Source organism: Corvus kubaryi, unplaced genomic scaffold (genome assembly GCF_017639235.1).
Source record: "Corvus kubaryi isolate FWS band 111438036 unplaced genomic scaffold, C.kubaryi_AGA036_p1.0 split1-37296, whole genome shotgun sequence".
Classification (NCBI taxonomy): Eukaryota; Metazoa; Chordata; class Aves; order Passeriformes; family Corvidae; genus Corvus; species Corvus kubaryi.
In genome coordinates, this window is record NW_024582075.1 from 13,139,823 (window position 1) to 13,155,521 (window position 15,699).

Genomic DNA, 15,699 nt, shown 5'->3' on the forward strand with positions numbered 1-15,699 from the left:
CTGGAATTTGGTAATGTAATAAATATGTACAACAAACAAGCTATTTTTGGCGTAACGTCCTGTTCTGTACATTAGAAGTTAATAGGTGCCAAGAAATTCGTTAAAGTTATCTTGAGAATACATACAAATATTTAAAATACTGTTCAACACTACAGAGAGAGTACTTTAATTGGATATATACATGCTGAAAGAGTCTATGATGTTGCCTGCTGAACTTCTTTTTAAAGGCAGTAACATTCAAGATGGCAGCATCTTTGTGACTACAACTGTTTGAGATCTGCCTGATACTTCATTTTGGAATTATGAAGGTTTGCACAGTATTAACCTTTGTAGGTACAGAATGGAAAACCTCCTAACTGTATTGTGTAATTCTTTTGTATGGAATAAAGGAAAAAAAATTACTCTATAGTTTCTAATGACATTAAAGCAATATTACTGCTTTATGGTTTTACTGTATTACCTTTACATAAATTTACTGCCTTTTTCTGTTATGATAGCTATACTGTCTATTATTATTCCCCAGCTGCTCTACCAGGCTGCCTCCTTCTTACTCTTAACTCCCAGGTCAACAGATTTATGCACCTTTACTGTGTGCCTGATTTCTGTTCCAGGGTCTTGTTGACAGGTTTTCTCTTCCCTGCTTAAATGTTGGCACGTGACCTTTATGTCTGCGTCATCTAGAACTGGCATGTTTTTCTAGACCAGCACTGTGGTGGCTATCTAGCTGAAGTGATGAATTCTGCTCACCCATAACAGGAGAGACAGAGACAGAAACTCAGTGACCCTAATAGTTCAGATACTGAAATATGGATGTCTTTTTAGTTTCTGTTAAATGGATATGTACAAGAAGGATCAGAAAACCCATGTGATCAGTACTGAACTAAACCACAGACAGGATATAGAAGGGAAAAAGGAACAGACCTTAAGTCTATCATTCTGTTCTGTGTGCTGCCAGAAGCTGGACTAAATTTTAGCAGTGACCATCAGCATCCATTCAGATGCTATTACTGGATGTAAAATCAGACCTCTCAGACTGAACCTGTTTCTGTCAGATACACCTGGAGCCTGGGACATTTCTGTTCTGACAGAGGATACCAACTGTGCTGCCACTGCAATAGGCATGATGAATGCCTAGTTGTAAATTCACTGTCCTGAGCCTTAACACTTTCAGGCTGCTGTAAAATCTTTTCTTTATATAATATACTGTGAAGTACATTCACTTACAGAACTGGCAGCTACTCTGGAACAGGTGTGGGCTAATAGCATTTTCAAGTCCAGTTTTTCTGCTGAAATGATAATTGCTGAGCTGCAGTATGCCTAGACACTCTCTTTTGTTGACTTTGCCAAACTTCATGAAACAAACATACTCCAGTATTGTCGATGTGGATGGTCTGTGAGAGGCAGATGCTGAAAAGTACAGATCTTCATTAAGGCCTCTCACTGCACCCTACCTGTCCCCCCAGTAGCAGAGGGGCTATTGTCATATGGACAGTTTTTAGGCTTGATGGGATTGCTGGGGAAGTAGAAATCCGTTACTGGTATATCTGAAACATTAATTCATTCACACCATGTGGATGCTGTTGCACTTACTCACTGAACATAGGTCGTGTAGTCCATCCCCCAGTCAGAGCATTTCATACCAGCAGGACAATCATCTTCTCCCTTTTCATTCCCTTCTTCGTAAGTACAGAATTGGCAAGAATAAGCTATACAGTCATTATGAGGAAATCTGCTTGGCAACAACCAGTCAGATTTCAAACAAAGCAAGTCTGTTTGGTACAGTTGTGCTTAGTCTGCAAGTGGTGTCAGAAACTCTTTCTGTGCAAACCATTTTTGATTGCCAGCATTCTAGTGTGGGGACTTGCTTCCTGTGTAACCACTGGCAGCTTTGGCTAGCAATGGGCCTGTGGTGGTAGAGTAGGGAACAATGCAACTGGTATACCCACCCAGAAGCTGAGCACATTGAGTGTGCAAGATATTCATGTCCTGTAGAAGCAATGAACCATGAACAGTAAGAAGCAGTGATGTTTCTACTGCGTGCTGTGCTGGAGTTACAGTTCAGCATCTAACCTTCCTGTGTAAATTAAACAAATTGTATCTGAAATGAGCTCTATATTAAATATGGAATTAGTGATGAAATTAATTTAGTATAAGGTATAGATCAAAACTTAATAGCAGAACACAATCATTAAACTGTAATAGTGCAGACAAGGTTAAGTTGAAAGAAACTTAAGATTCTTGGAGGCATGGATATGCACAGTTAAGGCATTCATGTCACATGAATTGCTCTGTAGCTATTCTTGAAAGCATTAATTTCAGTGATTGCTGAAGCTGCCTAGAGATGTGTGCAAGGGACAAGAGCATGAGCCTTTTGAAAAAGGCAAAGCAACTCTTGTGCTAGTATGGCAGAACAGGTAATACACATTTTTGTAGTTTATGCTCTTGTGCCTGTTCTTGCAGTTTAACACCTACCAAGATTAATTCCACAGCTCCTGGAAAAACAGCTGGTTTTGAACAGTTGAGACAATAAGTGTTGCAGCCCTGTGATCTGAATTTTGGTGGAGTCCAGCAGGTTAAGGTTTGTTGGTGTTTAACATTACTATTTACCAGTATTTCAAGTACTGCAAAAATTTTTGGAAAGAAAGATAAATCTAAGATTTATCAAACTTTAACAAGACTTCCTGATTCTCCATAAGGTAAACTTGCTTGACCATCATTACATAATTTTCCAGAAATGAAGCCAATAGTTTTTGTTTTCATCTTAGTAATACAAAGCTAAGGCCCCTTTTTCCCAGGAATAATAGACATGCTTATTAAAAAATTCCAGATTCTTGGTCTTTATATTTTCAGAGATTTATCCTTTTGCCACAAAACCAAGACAGATAAAGTTTAATGTCCAGAATAAATTTGCATATGTGATCTTTGTGTACATTTTAAGAAGTAGGGTTATACTCTCCTAGAATTAAGTGGTAGATTGACAAACCATAAGAATTACCAGAGGGTTTTCATAGGCCTTCATAGATTAGCATTTTTTTTTTCTCCGCTTTGATATATTTTTCAAAAAGTCATAAAATGTCTGGCTGAATGCATAATGGAAAGAATGTATCTGATATCCTCCATCATGTTTTTCTGGAACAAGGCAGTGGCTAATAAGAGAAAAGCAAAGCAGCACATTATGAAGTGCAGGTGAAGTGTTCTGCCATGTGTGCTAGCACTTTGGAAAATTCAGGTTTGTTGCACATTTGACTGATCTGTGCCTGTCATTGTGTAACTGTCACTGATTATAACAGTAGATAATTTTTTAAAAGGTCTTTAAGAAAAATATGCATGTATTCTGCTGTTATCCCGCCTCATGTGTGTTCAACAGATACCAAGGTGCTTGGAAAAAATGTGCTCTCTGGTAAAAATGAAAACTTTGTAACTTGTATACTAAAATATGGCTCTTACTGAGAGAATGTTCTTGAGGCTGTACTGCTTGATAAAGTGATGAATAGACCAAGTAACCTACCACATAGTAATTTCTCCGAGTACATTTACCACCACTGTAATTGTGGTATCACTGTTTAGGGTATCATTAGCACAGGGCTATTCATAAGTCATTTGGAGGTCCAGGAAGCCAAAGAGCAAAGGAGGTGACTTCCTACAATGAGAGGAGAACAGCTGATTGGCAAAAACTGTCCTTAGAGGAACTTTTGACATGAATTGTTCTGATGAAGAGGGGAGCAGCTGAGGTGGCCTCTGTATACAGGATTAGTGCTTTCTCCTTAGAAACTAGCATATGTGAAACACACTTCTATCAGAAGGGGCACATGGCTCTTTTCATCCTCCTTCCCCAGTTGCTTTCCCTGAGCTCTACTTGCCTCTAATTTTGTTACCCTGAATTTTAACACTTCTGCTAGCATGTACTTTACATTACTCTTGGGGAAGTTTTATTTGGATAATTTGGAAATAGAAGTATTTAGGTTCTTTCTAATTCAGAAGCCTCTGAAATAGGGAGAAATTTAAAATCCTAATTTAGGAACTCTAGGACTTTGAAGGAGATACTCCTCTTAAAATCTCGTAACAATTAGTCTTCTTACTTATAATATTCAAGTTTTTAGAGAACTGGATGGAAAAAATTGGTTTCACCCGTGAATTAAACACTGTCTGATGTACTTTCCAAGATGATCATGCATTTATGTTGAAGGCCTTCTTGTTACTTGCTTTACCACTCCTCTATTCCCTGTCATTTCTTGTAGTGCAATTTCAAATTGTATATTCCTTAACTGGAGTGTGTGTTCTTATATTCTCAGACAGCATGATTTTTTAAATTACACTGCTTGAAAAGTAGAAGCAAACTTCTAAGGTAAACAAACAAAAACATACCAAAAGGCATTTTAGAAGAGTGCAGTTCTTCTGCTCTTCTACTGAGAGTAACAATTTTAAAGATTATTGTTACTCTTTACTTCAGACCTCCTCTAGCTGCTTGTAGTCCGCAAGCAGTCTTTGGCCTCAATCACTACTGGGTGACAAGATAGCTGCAGTACAGACACTTTAAAACCCTGTGAAGACAGAGATGTGGGGTTTTGTTGGTGGTTTGGTGTAAGTAGTAGAAGTATGATTTATGGGTAAATTATCACTTTGTCCATTTCAGAAAGTTTGAAAATTTTCTGCAAAAAAAAAAATACAGACAACCTGTCTTGTGCAACAGTTGTGTACACCTATTAATGGCATTGTGTTGAAGTGACAAAACCAAAATTTATCTAGAAAAGAGTATTTTGCACTTAAGCTAGGAGAAGGTATTGAGAAGGATGTATTTGTGTTACTAATTTTTATTTCCAGTTTATTTTTTTCACGTAGTTATATGAAACAAATTAATTGGGAAGCTAAATCAAATAGTACACAGAATCTTGCTTGCTTTCTCAAAACATATTTTCTTGACAAGAATTTTTCATGAATTTTCAAGAATTTTTCTCTCATTTTTATATGTAACAGATGTTTGTTTTCCTCAAAAACCCCATAACTAGCCTACTTATTCATTTATTCATAGGAAAAGGCATAAATTTACCTAGAAAAAAAAGTCTCTTTTATCAACCCCAGATTGTTTCTCATGTATGATTGCTGGAGGTACAGAGCTATTATAAAGAGAATGCTTTTTTTCAGTCTGTTTAAAAAAGGTGGCACTGTCAGGATGCTCATGTGTATATTAGTAGAAGACTAACCCTGGAATTTGCATTTCTCTCACTCATATTCCATTTTAGTTTTAAGAAATTACTCCTCTATGTTTTTCACATCAAGAGTTAAATGATGATAAAACCTAGTTTTTCTCTTTATACTGTAAGATTCTTCCATTGGTTATGTTTGATCTACAAGACACTACTATAGAACATATGGCATGCTGTTTTTTAAACAATGGCTTTTCTGATTATTTTCATATTTGTTTGTATCTAGTGAGTTTTTTTCATTGCACCAGATACTGCTAAAAAGTATTCAGTTTGTTGACTGTTTTTTTAAAAGTGGTACCTTTTGCATATATGAGATTTTCTTCTCTCAAGATCTGTGGTGTTCTTTATTTTGTTGGCTGTCACCTGTCTGAAGCAGTCAGCCACTTCTTTCTCTTCCTCTGTACAAAAGGAAAATCCGGTCTTCCCATGGATGGTGGAAGGTAACAGGATAATCAGTTCAACAGTGATCCTCTGATGTCATTGTGGGAGCCCTGTAAAAGCGGATTATCTGTGACCCAGATAAAATAATTAGAAATTACTTGGACACTTACAAATAACTGATCTACTAATCTCATTTCCAAAGTTAAAAAAGGCCTGTCTCTCAACGTAACGCTACCAGATGTTTCAGTTAAACAGCATCCTTTGCAGACACTAATCTGAATCCTCGTTTTAAAGGATTACCTTTGATTGTTTTTATCTCAAACACTAAACAGTGTTTCATTTTTCCGTATGTTCTAACAAACTATTTCTATGGAAGAAAAGAAATTTTCTTAATTCTTCCACTACAGTCCATTAAATATGATTTAATGTGATTTATGCTGGTATTGCAGAGAAAAACTTTTCATTGAAACTATTTAGTAATTAACTTGTTTCTCTGGGGCAGAACTATTTAATGGATAGGCTTTTATAAATTTAATAGATACCATGTGGCCTTTGTGCAAAGTAGTGGATGTATTATCATAAACTAAGTGGACAGTGACTTTATTAATTTAATTAATGCTACCAGGGTTTCCTGTTAATTAACTGTTTGAATGGTGTGCAGTGATATGCCAATATCCTGTTGCAACAATACTTTCTGGATGTGGAAAAGAGAAATTTCCCTTTATTTTCTTTAGGAAGGATAGAAGGGAAAATAGTGTTCAACAGCCTGTGTGGTGCACAATATGGTGCCTACCACATACATTTTTCCCCTTAGAAGCTTTTAAAAATATTGATACTTGCTTTTTATTGTTGCAGTGTTTCTCCTTTTCACCTTAAAACAGCAAGTGTATCTTACTAGGTAGTTTTTCAACCGTTTTACAAAGATTGAGTTTCAAAATAATGAAAATGTAGCTGCAGTTATTCCGTTAGTAAAATCAAGAGCTTTTTAATTCTTTGCATATTTTATAGTATTGATCCATTGCTGATTTAATATGCAGAGTGATCTAGTTGTAGTTCTGCTGAAATGCTTTTTGTCTTTAATGATAAGTATCTTGTAATTAAAAATATTTGTAATCATATCTTTAATCAGATAATCTATTAAATACTATTTTGATTAGTGAATACTAAGGGCTTTTCCTGTTTTTTCACACATGGCACGAGCATAATCAAGGAACTATTAATCCTCATAATTAAGTTTAGCATATTAAAAATTAGGATTGGTAGGGGAAATTAGGATTTCCAGGGAATTGTATTCTTTATGTGGCTATAATACAGTGTAAGATATAAAGTAATTGTAGAGGGAAAGCAAGGGGCTTATAAACTACAACCCCCAACAGTAATTGGAAATTACTAACAGAAAATAACTTAATGTTAACATTGTCCGTCTTCCTCTTCCTCATTATTCTTATCCCTTCCCCTTTTCCTGTCTCTACCTTTAATCCACCTATAGGTAGATTGCCTATTAAAAGACTGTGGGAAGTCCTATAAATTAAATTGTCAGGAATTAGTAATGTCCTGGTCTTTGAACATGATTTTTGTTAACTGTGTAAATTCTTTTGTATCTTTACCTTATTTTTCTCAAATACACTTGGAATTTGTTTAGCATTTTTAATGAATGTATTCTGACATCTTTAAATACATATTTACCGTAAAAATAAAATACTAGTTTGTTTAAAAAAATCCCCTCTTTTAAAATGTAGGAATAAATAGAAATGTAAGAAACTCTATGTGGCAAAAGATCTCATCTCTTTTATTTAGGTCACTGCATGGTCTTAGGTAAATAGGAATACTTTTATTGAAATTAATAATTTACAATATTATAAGGAAAAAGTGCAAGCTAGAAAATGTAATCAGATTTTATACTGTGCAAGGAGTGTAAAATATCGTAAAGTATCATGCCAAAATTATCCCCAGTTCATCACTCAAGAACGAAATCCTTTTACTAATCTATTTTTCTAATAGTGAAGGTAGTACTTTAAACCACTTGAAGATAAGTAACTGTAAAAATAATGTTTGAGTGTTCCATGAGCTGAGTACATTTTGTTTACATATTGCTTGTCAGATTTAGACATCAGACCATTGAAATGGCTTCTGTGTGAAAGAGATCAACGACTAGCTTTCTTAAGTATTTTTCCCTGATATTTTTGTCTTAAGAAGGTAATTGTAGGTATCAATAAATATAACATGTTTTTTATGTTTCTTGTCATGCAGCTATCTGCACCAAACATACCATGGTTTTGAAATAGCCTGAAGTTACGAGACCTGCTTGTATTTCCTCCATTGTGGATGTATCCCTCATTTGTTATCAGAAGGTTTCTTTTCATTGAATCATTTTCCAATATCCGATAAATAAATTGGAAATCTATTTAACTGAATTAATCAGAGCATAGAGGAGTGCAGGACTATTCCCTAGACATAACATAGTGTAGCTTTATTTTTCATTTAGCACATGAATCCGATATAAGGATTTAAAGTTAGAACTAATAATTTTCAGGCTGAACATAATTATAATTGATAAAATTAATCATATATGAGAAGTCTAGATTAAAAAAAGAATGCTAAAAAGTGGCCAAAAGTAAACCCAAAATGTATTTAATGCCGAAAAAGAGAAAATTTCTCAAATATGATGTATTCTTTCTGTGTTTAGTATTTTATATTCTTGCGTTGCTAATCTGTCACTTGCATGCACACCATGGGAGGATGTTACACAAAAAGCAAAAAAACCCCTTTATATAAAGGATGTGTTGTCTTGAACTTTCAGATAAAAGCAAAGGCTGCAAATCCAGGAAGGCTTGCAAGTTTTGTTTTCTCTTTTTCTGTTTCATTATACTTTTCTGCTGATTCATCTATACTGAACATTTGAAAATACTGAAAGCATGGCATAATGCTTACATTCTTCTACTGCAAGTATTTAATAGAGCTGTAATGATTGCATGTCATTTTAAGCAAACACAAAAGAAAAACTGAACCAGGGATTGTAGCTTCGTGCTTTGGAGTTAGTCGTGTGAGTTACAAATTACTGTTTATCCTTTGGAAAACATGATTCAGTAAGCAAAAAATACCCTTTGCATTTTTTCATACTGAATTATTTCATGATAAAACCCATCCTATAGCACGGTCTGTTAAACAGTGCATGTGATCTTTTAAATTTTCTTTTTTTTTTTTGGCAATTGGTTATGCTAAATAAAAGTGTAGATGTGAAAGATACAGTTCTCTTCGGAGCTAATGTGGATGCATTCGTTTGCAAGTGAATCTGAAGCTGGTTTGCAGAACTTTTTCAGTGCTTTCATGTACGTGTCTTTCCATTCTTCTCCTTCCTCTTACAGCAGTCTTAGCTGTGGCAGTAGCTTACTTGGAGTAAGCAAAGTGCTCTTATGGACTTGTGGTATAAGCTCAAAGTGAAAAAAACCCACATTTCTTCTCCCCTCAGCAGAATCTGAACACTTTGCCCTTTTCCTATTCCTATACCTGTGTTTATTTCCTCTAATTTCTTTTGCCTATCTCACTAAGGTGTGATTTTTTTTCTCTAGTTGCTTTAAGATGCTTACGATTGGCTATGTATCTCTCAATAACCAGGTGCAGGAACAATTTTTATTTCCAATCTGGATGATGACTTTGGGAATCCAGATGATCCATCATGTCAAATTGATCAGTTGTGTGTTTGTCAATTTCATCTTGTATTCAATTCCAAATTTTAAGGGATTTTTAGAGTTAGAGATTACTAGGATTCCATAGGTATGTGATGTTTGCTCATAGCAAGTTATTTTAAACTTTTGGATGAGTGCCAGTGCTCCAAAAGGTTTTAACATTAGCATTAGCTTTGAGTCTGGAAAAAAAAATCTTAGCAGAGTTCTATTTGTATTAATAGTAATCCAAGCTGATAGTAGACGCAGACAGCCAAAGCCTCTTAGGCTGAACACATTAATTCTGATGTTGTAGCAAAATCTTGGTATACATCAAATGAATAATTAAGAGAGATGATATTCTGGTTGAAAGCCATTTGTAAGATGTCTTAATGAGCAGAACACCTTGTCATTCAGAAGAATAGTGGCTATTCTGGTCCTTTGTCTCCAAAGAAGAAATATTAGTGTCTGAGAAGGAAGCCTTAAATAACAGGTCAAAACTCAGCTGTGGTACTCTCCTTTTCCTTCATCTCCTGTCTCCAGAGGGGCTACTGACTTTCCTGGGGTGCTGTGAAGTTTCACTTTCATGTGAAAAGGTAAATTGGTTCAGTCTCAAATGAAAGTACATTTCAAATGAGTTTGGCAGCAATATTGGGGGAAGGAAGGTATGAGGGGCATTTTGTTTATTAAGTTCAGTCACCAGCACTTGTTAAGCAGCTAAACTTCAGAGCAATGTTTCTTTGCTAGTTTGCAGCTTCTCTTAAAGTTTTTATAATTCTGAAAGTATCCGAGAAGCAAAGGACTTGCTGCTCAGTCCCAATTACTTCACTGTAAAGCAAAAGTAATCTAAAGTATATGTTGGCATTTTAAGGGAAGGGGAGGGGGCAAAGAAGGAGGCAGAGAATGCAGGAGGGAAAAGAAAGGAAGGGAAAGAAGAGGGGGAGGAAGGGGTGAAGGGAGGGAGGGAAAAGAGAGGGATGGAGGGAGGAAGGAAGTTCCTGTTTTGATGCTTTAACTTCGTTAATTTAACAGGTTACAGTTTTGAAGGGAGCAGACCCTGATGAGAACCTTTCAGGTCTTGATAACATGCCATGACAACACTTAAAATGAAATACAATCTCCAATTTCTAACCTGTGATTTCCCCCCAGAAATCTCAAACACAGTATTTTAGGGAGCAGTACAAGTGTATTAGTGAATAAGCAATGTGCAGAAACATAGCAGAAAGCCATATGTAAGGTATTTGGGGATGTTAGTTCTGCACCCAAAGCTGGTTAAAAAGCCCCTTTTTTGAAATGGTAGTGTAAATCTTCCATAGCTATAACTCAATTTAGAGTCTGGACTAGCATGTTATTGTTTTTAAAAAGACCATTTGCCACTATTGCTTTCAAACATGCCAATATTATTTTGTACTATTGGATAGATAGGTTTGAGTTGACCAGAGAATTATTCCTAGAACGGAGATATTTTTGCAGTAAAAAAGGAGCTATAGCATCTCATGAAAATGCTGTTTCCACCTTGCTGAAATACCATAGAAGTAATCTCATGTTCATTTAGTCCTTTTTATTCAAAAAGCTATGTATGAATTTCTGTGGTTGGCAAAGGTGGTGTTTTTTCTGACAAAAGCTGAACAAAAAGCCAGTCCAAGGAAGCAAAGTACACCTTTGCTCTGCACTCAAGTCCTGCCCTAACAAGGAGAATGACTTGCATCTTGTACTGCTTTCCTGACACTTGTAGCAGGAGAGGGAGGACAGGCCTGTAAGGTGAGAGGAGCAGCAGTTTATCTGTGGGAGTCAAAACAACAAGCAGTATTTACAGTTTGCTGCCTCCAGTCCTTTCCTCCCTCACTGCTGAGTCGGTGTTAAAACCCACCTGACGATGGGGCCAGCGTGGTTTACGTAACCTGCTCTGGGCATGCCTTCTCTACACAAACTTCTGGGCAAGAACTTGTGCATCCTGATGGGTTAGTGTGAGAAAAGGGGACTTCTCCCCTTTGACATAGTGCATCTGGAATCCAGCTGGATAGGTTGTGGACAGAATTAAGATTTTTACCATTTAGTGTGTCGTAAGGGATCCTGTTCCAAAACTCATCAGAGCTGGGAAGTAGAATAGAAGGACAAAAACTGGCAAGGAAGTTGGAGCCACCCATGTCTGGTGGAGCAGGGAATTAGCTTCCTGTACATTATTTCCCACTCATATTTCACCCTTCCCCCTTAAAACTGTGTGGAAGATGGGGCGGAGTCCCAGCAGTGCCTGCCCTGAATTGCATGCACTGATGGCAGGAACAATCAAGGAGCACAGTATGGTTTTTAGTGCTAGGTGGTGTTTCCAGATGACAATGCAGTTGCAGCCTAATTAAACCACAGTCCTTTCGTCTGTATGTGGTTGGGACAACTCAGATAGGCTCTTGGTCTTACTCAAATGCTGCTGTGATTTGACAGGTGCATTGTGTGCGTGCCTGAATCAATGAAAAGTAAAGGGAAATATCAAACTGCCAATGGAAAGGAGTTGAAACCATGAGGAATATTTCAATTAATAGTGCTTTGAACTTCACAAGTGATTTGGGGATGTAATGAACTATAAACGCGTATTGAAACCCCCTATGTGATACTCACAAAAAAAGGGAAGCTTTTTGGTGAAATACATAGTGAAAAGTGAGAAAAAAAGTACTATTGGTAGTTTTAGAGGTTTTATTTGGGGATGATCTAAGCTAAAATTGGTCTGTTACTTTTCTCAACATCTTATAATTAAAGTATGACTTTAAGTTGCTGTTAGCTGCAGGATTGCCTTAACTCTGCACATTATTTAGCTTTTATATTTTAAGAGAACAATTTTTATATTTGGTATTTAACTGTAGAACTATAGAAATTTATGGTATATTTCCAGTTGTGCTTTTTGCATTATAATACTCATGAAGATAATGGTTTTAAAACTTCTGACTATTTCCTGCTTTTGAAAATACTTCATCTGTTAACGGTTGCATTTTACTAACTTTTCCTGTGGTTGTCTCAGTGGAATACTGCACGTCTGGAATGAGTGCTTGTGGAAAGTGTGGCAAGAGTGTACCTTATACACATTGCTTCTAAATGTCCCATGAATTAATTGTAATATCTGAATTCATTTCAGCTGTAATAATGCTGTAAGTTTTTGTTGGCATTCTTTGGTATTGTAGTCAAACTACACAGTATAGTTTCATACCGTGCTTGTAAAAATCACTTAACAGACTGAGTTAAAATTTATGCGTGTAATCTCATATTAATTTAAAACTAATATGGCATATGTGTAATATGCAACCTTTGGAACTAATGTCAAAGCAGTGTACACTAATAATTCATTCCCTGCTTTATTTACTTGCTTTCCTAATGACATTTTAAAAGTTAGGAATATAAATAAATACTTTTTAATGGTGTTTTTTTTTTCTTCAACAGGACACAACAAGCATAGAAAAAATGTCAAACTGTTGTGAAGATGTGTAAGTTCTGTAAAATTCCTATACTGCTGAAATGCTAAGGGAGTAGCTGGTTTTTTTAAACTGGCTGAGACAGTAAAGGAGCTAAAGGCACTTTGATAAGATGATTTTGCATGGTGCTGTGCTCTGTACTTCCTATCTCTAGCAGCACTTCACTAATCTTTTAATATTGGTTGTACACAAAGTAGCCTCATGTTGTTCCCTTTCTTTCCCTACCCAAAGCCAGTGGAACTATATTTTCTTTCAAAAGTACAGACCAAAAGATACTTTCTGCTGTGTTTTCATGTACATTTCATTGATTCTGAGGTCTCCTGTGCTTCAGAAGGTGCCTTTGTTTGATTGATGACACAGATAGTTTCTGTTCTCCAAAGTTAAGTCTCAGCTGTGTGTTGTAATGAAATGGAAGTTGTATTTGTGATGCTCAGACACAATTCATCAGAGTCCAGTAATGGATCCCCAGCCAACTTACATTGTTGTAGCTGACTGAAGTGCACTGTGGGCATGCTGTCTTCCACTAATAATGCTGTCTTCTGTAGATCAAGGCCCCGAAAGCCATGGCAGCAGACCTTCTCAGAAGTTTTTGGCACTCACTGGAAGATCCTGTGGTTTATTCCTTTCAGGCAGAGGCAACCACTGCGAGTTCCCTACCACTTTGCCAATCATGTCTAAACAGATGGATGGTGGGCACAGATGGGTCCTCCATGCTGGAAGTGTATTACAGGTTTTATGATAATAGGACTATGACAGTCTTCAAGTCAATTAAAATCCAGCTATAGGCATCACAGTGTGCCCCAGGCATTATTTTAGTTATGGTCTTGATTCTGTTCTGAGATTAATGAAAGTTAAACAATCAACTTTATGCATATTTACTTTCAAATTAGCTTTCTAAAGAGATTCCGTTTGTCTTTGAGGTTAATACCAAAAGCAAACAACTGGAATGTAGTTGTCATCCAGTTTGATATGGGCTCCTTTTTGTTTTTTCCTTTTTTATCCTTTTTTTTTTTTTTTTGTCTATGAAGCACTGAAGTTTACATTGATGGTTAGATTTCTCACTAAGTGTCTTATTCTGCCTTGAATTTTTTTTTTTTTTAAGGTTTTATCAGTAGGGCTGTCTGAATAATAATAATGTCTTTTTTTCCTGCTACGTGTGTTTAAAATTCCCTAATTCTGCCAGTTATTTATGATATGCAAAAGTAATCCTGCAGCACCACACTATGAAAGATAACATTTAAATCTGAAACAGAGTACCTCCTAAACCTTTCTTGGAGAGGTTTTGTAAATGCACGCAAATGTGTGTGTTTACATAGAGAAATCTTACAGTTATCTTTCAGCCTAGATTCGATGTTAGTGAAAAGTGTTCATGTCTTTATGTCAGTGAGGGGGATTAAATATTTCAGGGTAAACTATGCAGGTACAAAGCATGTTTTCCCTATATCCCAAGGATTTAAATCAGCAATAATCAACAAAGAAGTTGCATGGTGCAAATACTAGAATGATTAATTTTAAAAAATACAGATGTAGTTAGTTAGCATAATGTACCATAAAGAAGAGTATATTGTCAATAAAGTTAAAAATTTATATTTTCATTTCTTTAGTCTTGATTAGCTGGAATTGGTCTGAGTGTTTGTATATTGAATAAAAGTAATTAAAATATTTATACATAAATATAGATTTGTTACTAACATGAACAGTGAAGTATATTAACTCAATTAATAGGGTACTACGTTGATGTAGATAGCTTGTTGTTCCTTTAAGTATGGAAGTAGTTGACCAAAGAAAGCATCCTTCAGATCTGGTAAAATGGTAACTATTACCAAAGTACCAACTCAGTCTTCCTGTATCTGGAAAAATTATGTACTTACTTTAGCCCTCTGTATCTATACAAATATCAACTTGAGATGATTGTGAAAACTACTGTGAATTTCTAGAAGGAATTCACAGCTTAGTGTTTCCACTTATGGTGCTTACTGTGTTTGTTGCATAGTTTAAATAGGACTAGGACCCACCTTAAATATCATCCATGCAAGAGGACACAGTAAAAAACACAAAGTCAGGATTTAATATATGTAGACTGTTCAGAAAATAATATTTTATTTGTGGACAGTTAATTCAAAAAAGAAGGGTAAGATTTGTCATGAGTGGTGTTTGCGACAAAGTTTTGGATCAACTCTTTTAAAGTCTTAATACAGTTCCTGCCAATGTTAGATGTCCCTTTATTGAATGAACAGATTTTGATGATCCATTCAAAGTTCCAAAAAGTGCATCTTAAAAATCACTTGGACTTTAAAGTTTTGTAAATGTCTAACATTTGATCCAACTTTACTTTTCCTGTCCTTTTAAAAATAGATGCAATGTTTTATTAATTTTAATTTCAAGCCTAATGTTCAACCATTTTCCTTTTTTTTTTTTATATACCACTTGTAGTGAGGTTAGGCTTTTTTTGTATTGGCAGCAATATTTAAACAAAAATAAGCTGGAGGAAGTGGGTGAAAAGACTGGAGCAAGTGCTTGAAATTGAAAAGAATGTGGATATACATAATAAAGTAATGGCTCTATTATTTCCTTTTCCTTCCCACCGCACCCCCCCACCCCCCAACTGTAAGTCTCTGGAATATACAGGGAAATAATATTTCATTTTCCGTTCCAATATTTAAATGTTCCATGAGCAAAACATAGTTTGAAGTTTTCAATGCTAATCAGTTATCATAGCAGATTGTACAGTTCTGAACCTTATTCAGAAGGAGAACCAAGGATTTAACTATTTTTGGTACATTTACCGTGGGGGCATATAATTGTGTGTTCTGTGCTGAGGCAGAAGCCGTAGTTTCAAAGGGCGCCGTGGTTGCTGCGGCCGGCGGGATGGGGCCGTGGGGTGGCGGGGCCCCGGAGCGGCCCCGGAGCGGCGGCCGTGTCCCGCACCGCCCCGCCTCCCGCACCGCCCCACACCGCCCCGCCTCCCGCACCGCACCGCCCCGCCTCCCGCAC

General features: G+C 36.3%; 1 protein-coding gene across 9 annotated transcripts in view; it reads left to right on the plus strand.

Moving 5' to 3' along the window:
- Positions 1-15,270, plus strand: part of ZDHHC21 (zinc finger DHHC-type palmitoyltransferase 21) — a 37,915-nt gene extending 22,645 nt beyond the window's left edge. For 8 of the 9 annotated variants that reach the window (XM_042012989.1, XM_042012988.1, XM_042012992.1 and 5 more), the window contains 2 exons: positions 12,674-12,717; positions 13,251-15,270. In XM_042012989.1, coding sequence (XP_041868923.1) covers positions 12,674-12,717; positions 13,251-13,383 — 177 coding nt within the window. In that variant the 3' untranslated portion in view covers positions 13,384-15,270. Of the gene's footprint in view, positions 1-5,613; positions 6,323-12,673; positions 12,718-13,250 lie in introns of those variants that run through there. The other variant, XM_042012995.1, reaches the window with a different exon arrangement.
- The last annotated feature ends 429 nt before the right edge of the window (positions 15,271-15,699 follow it).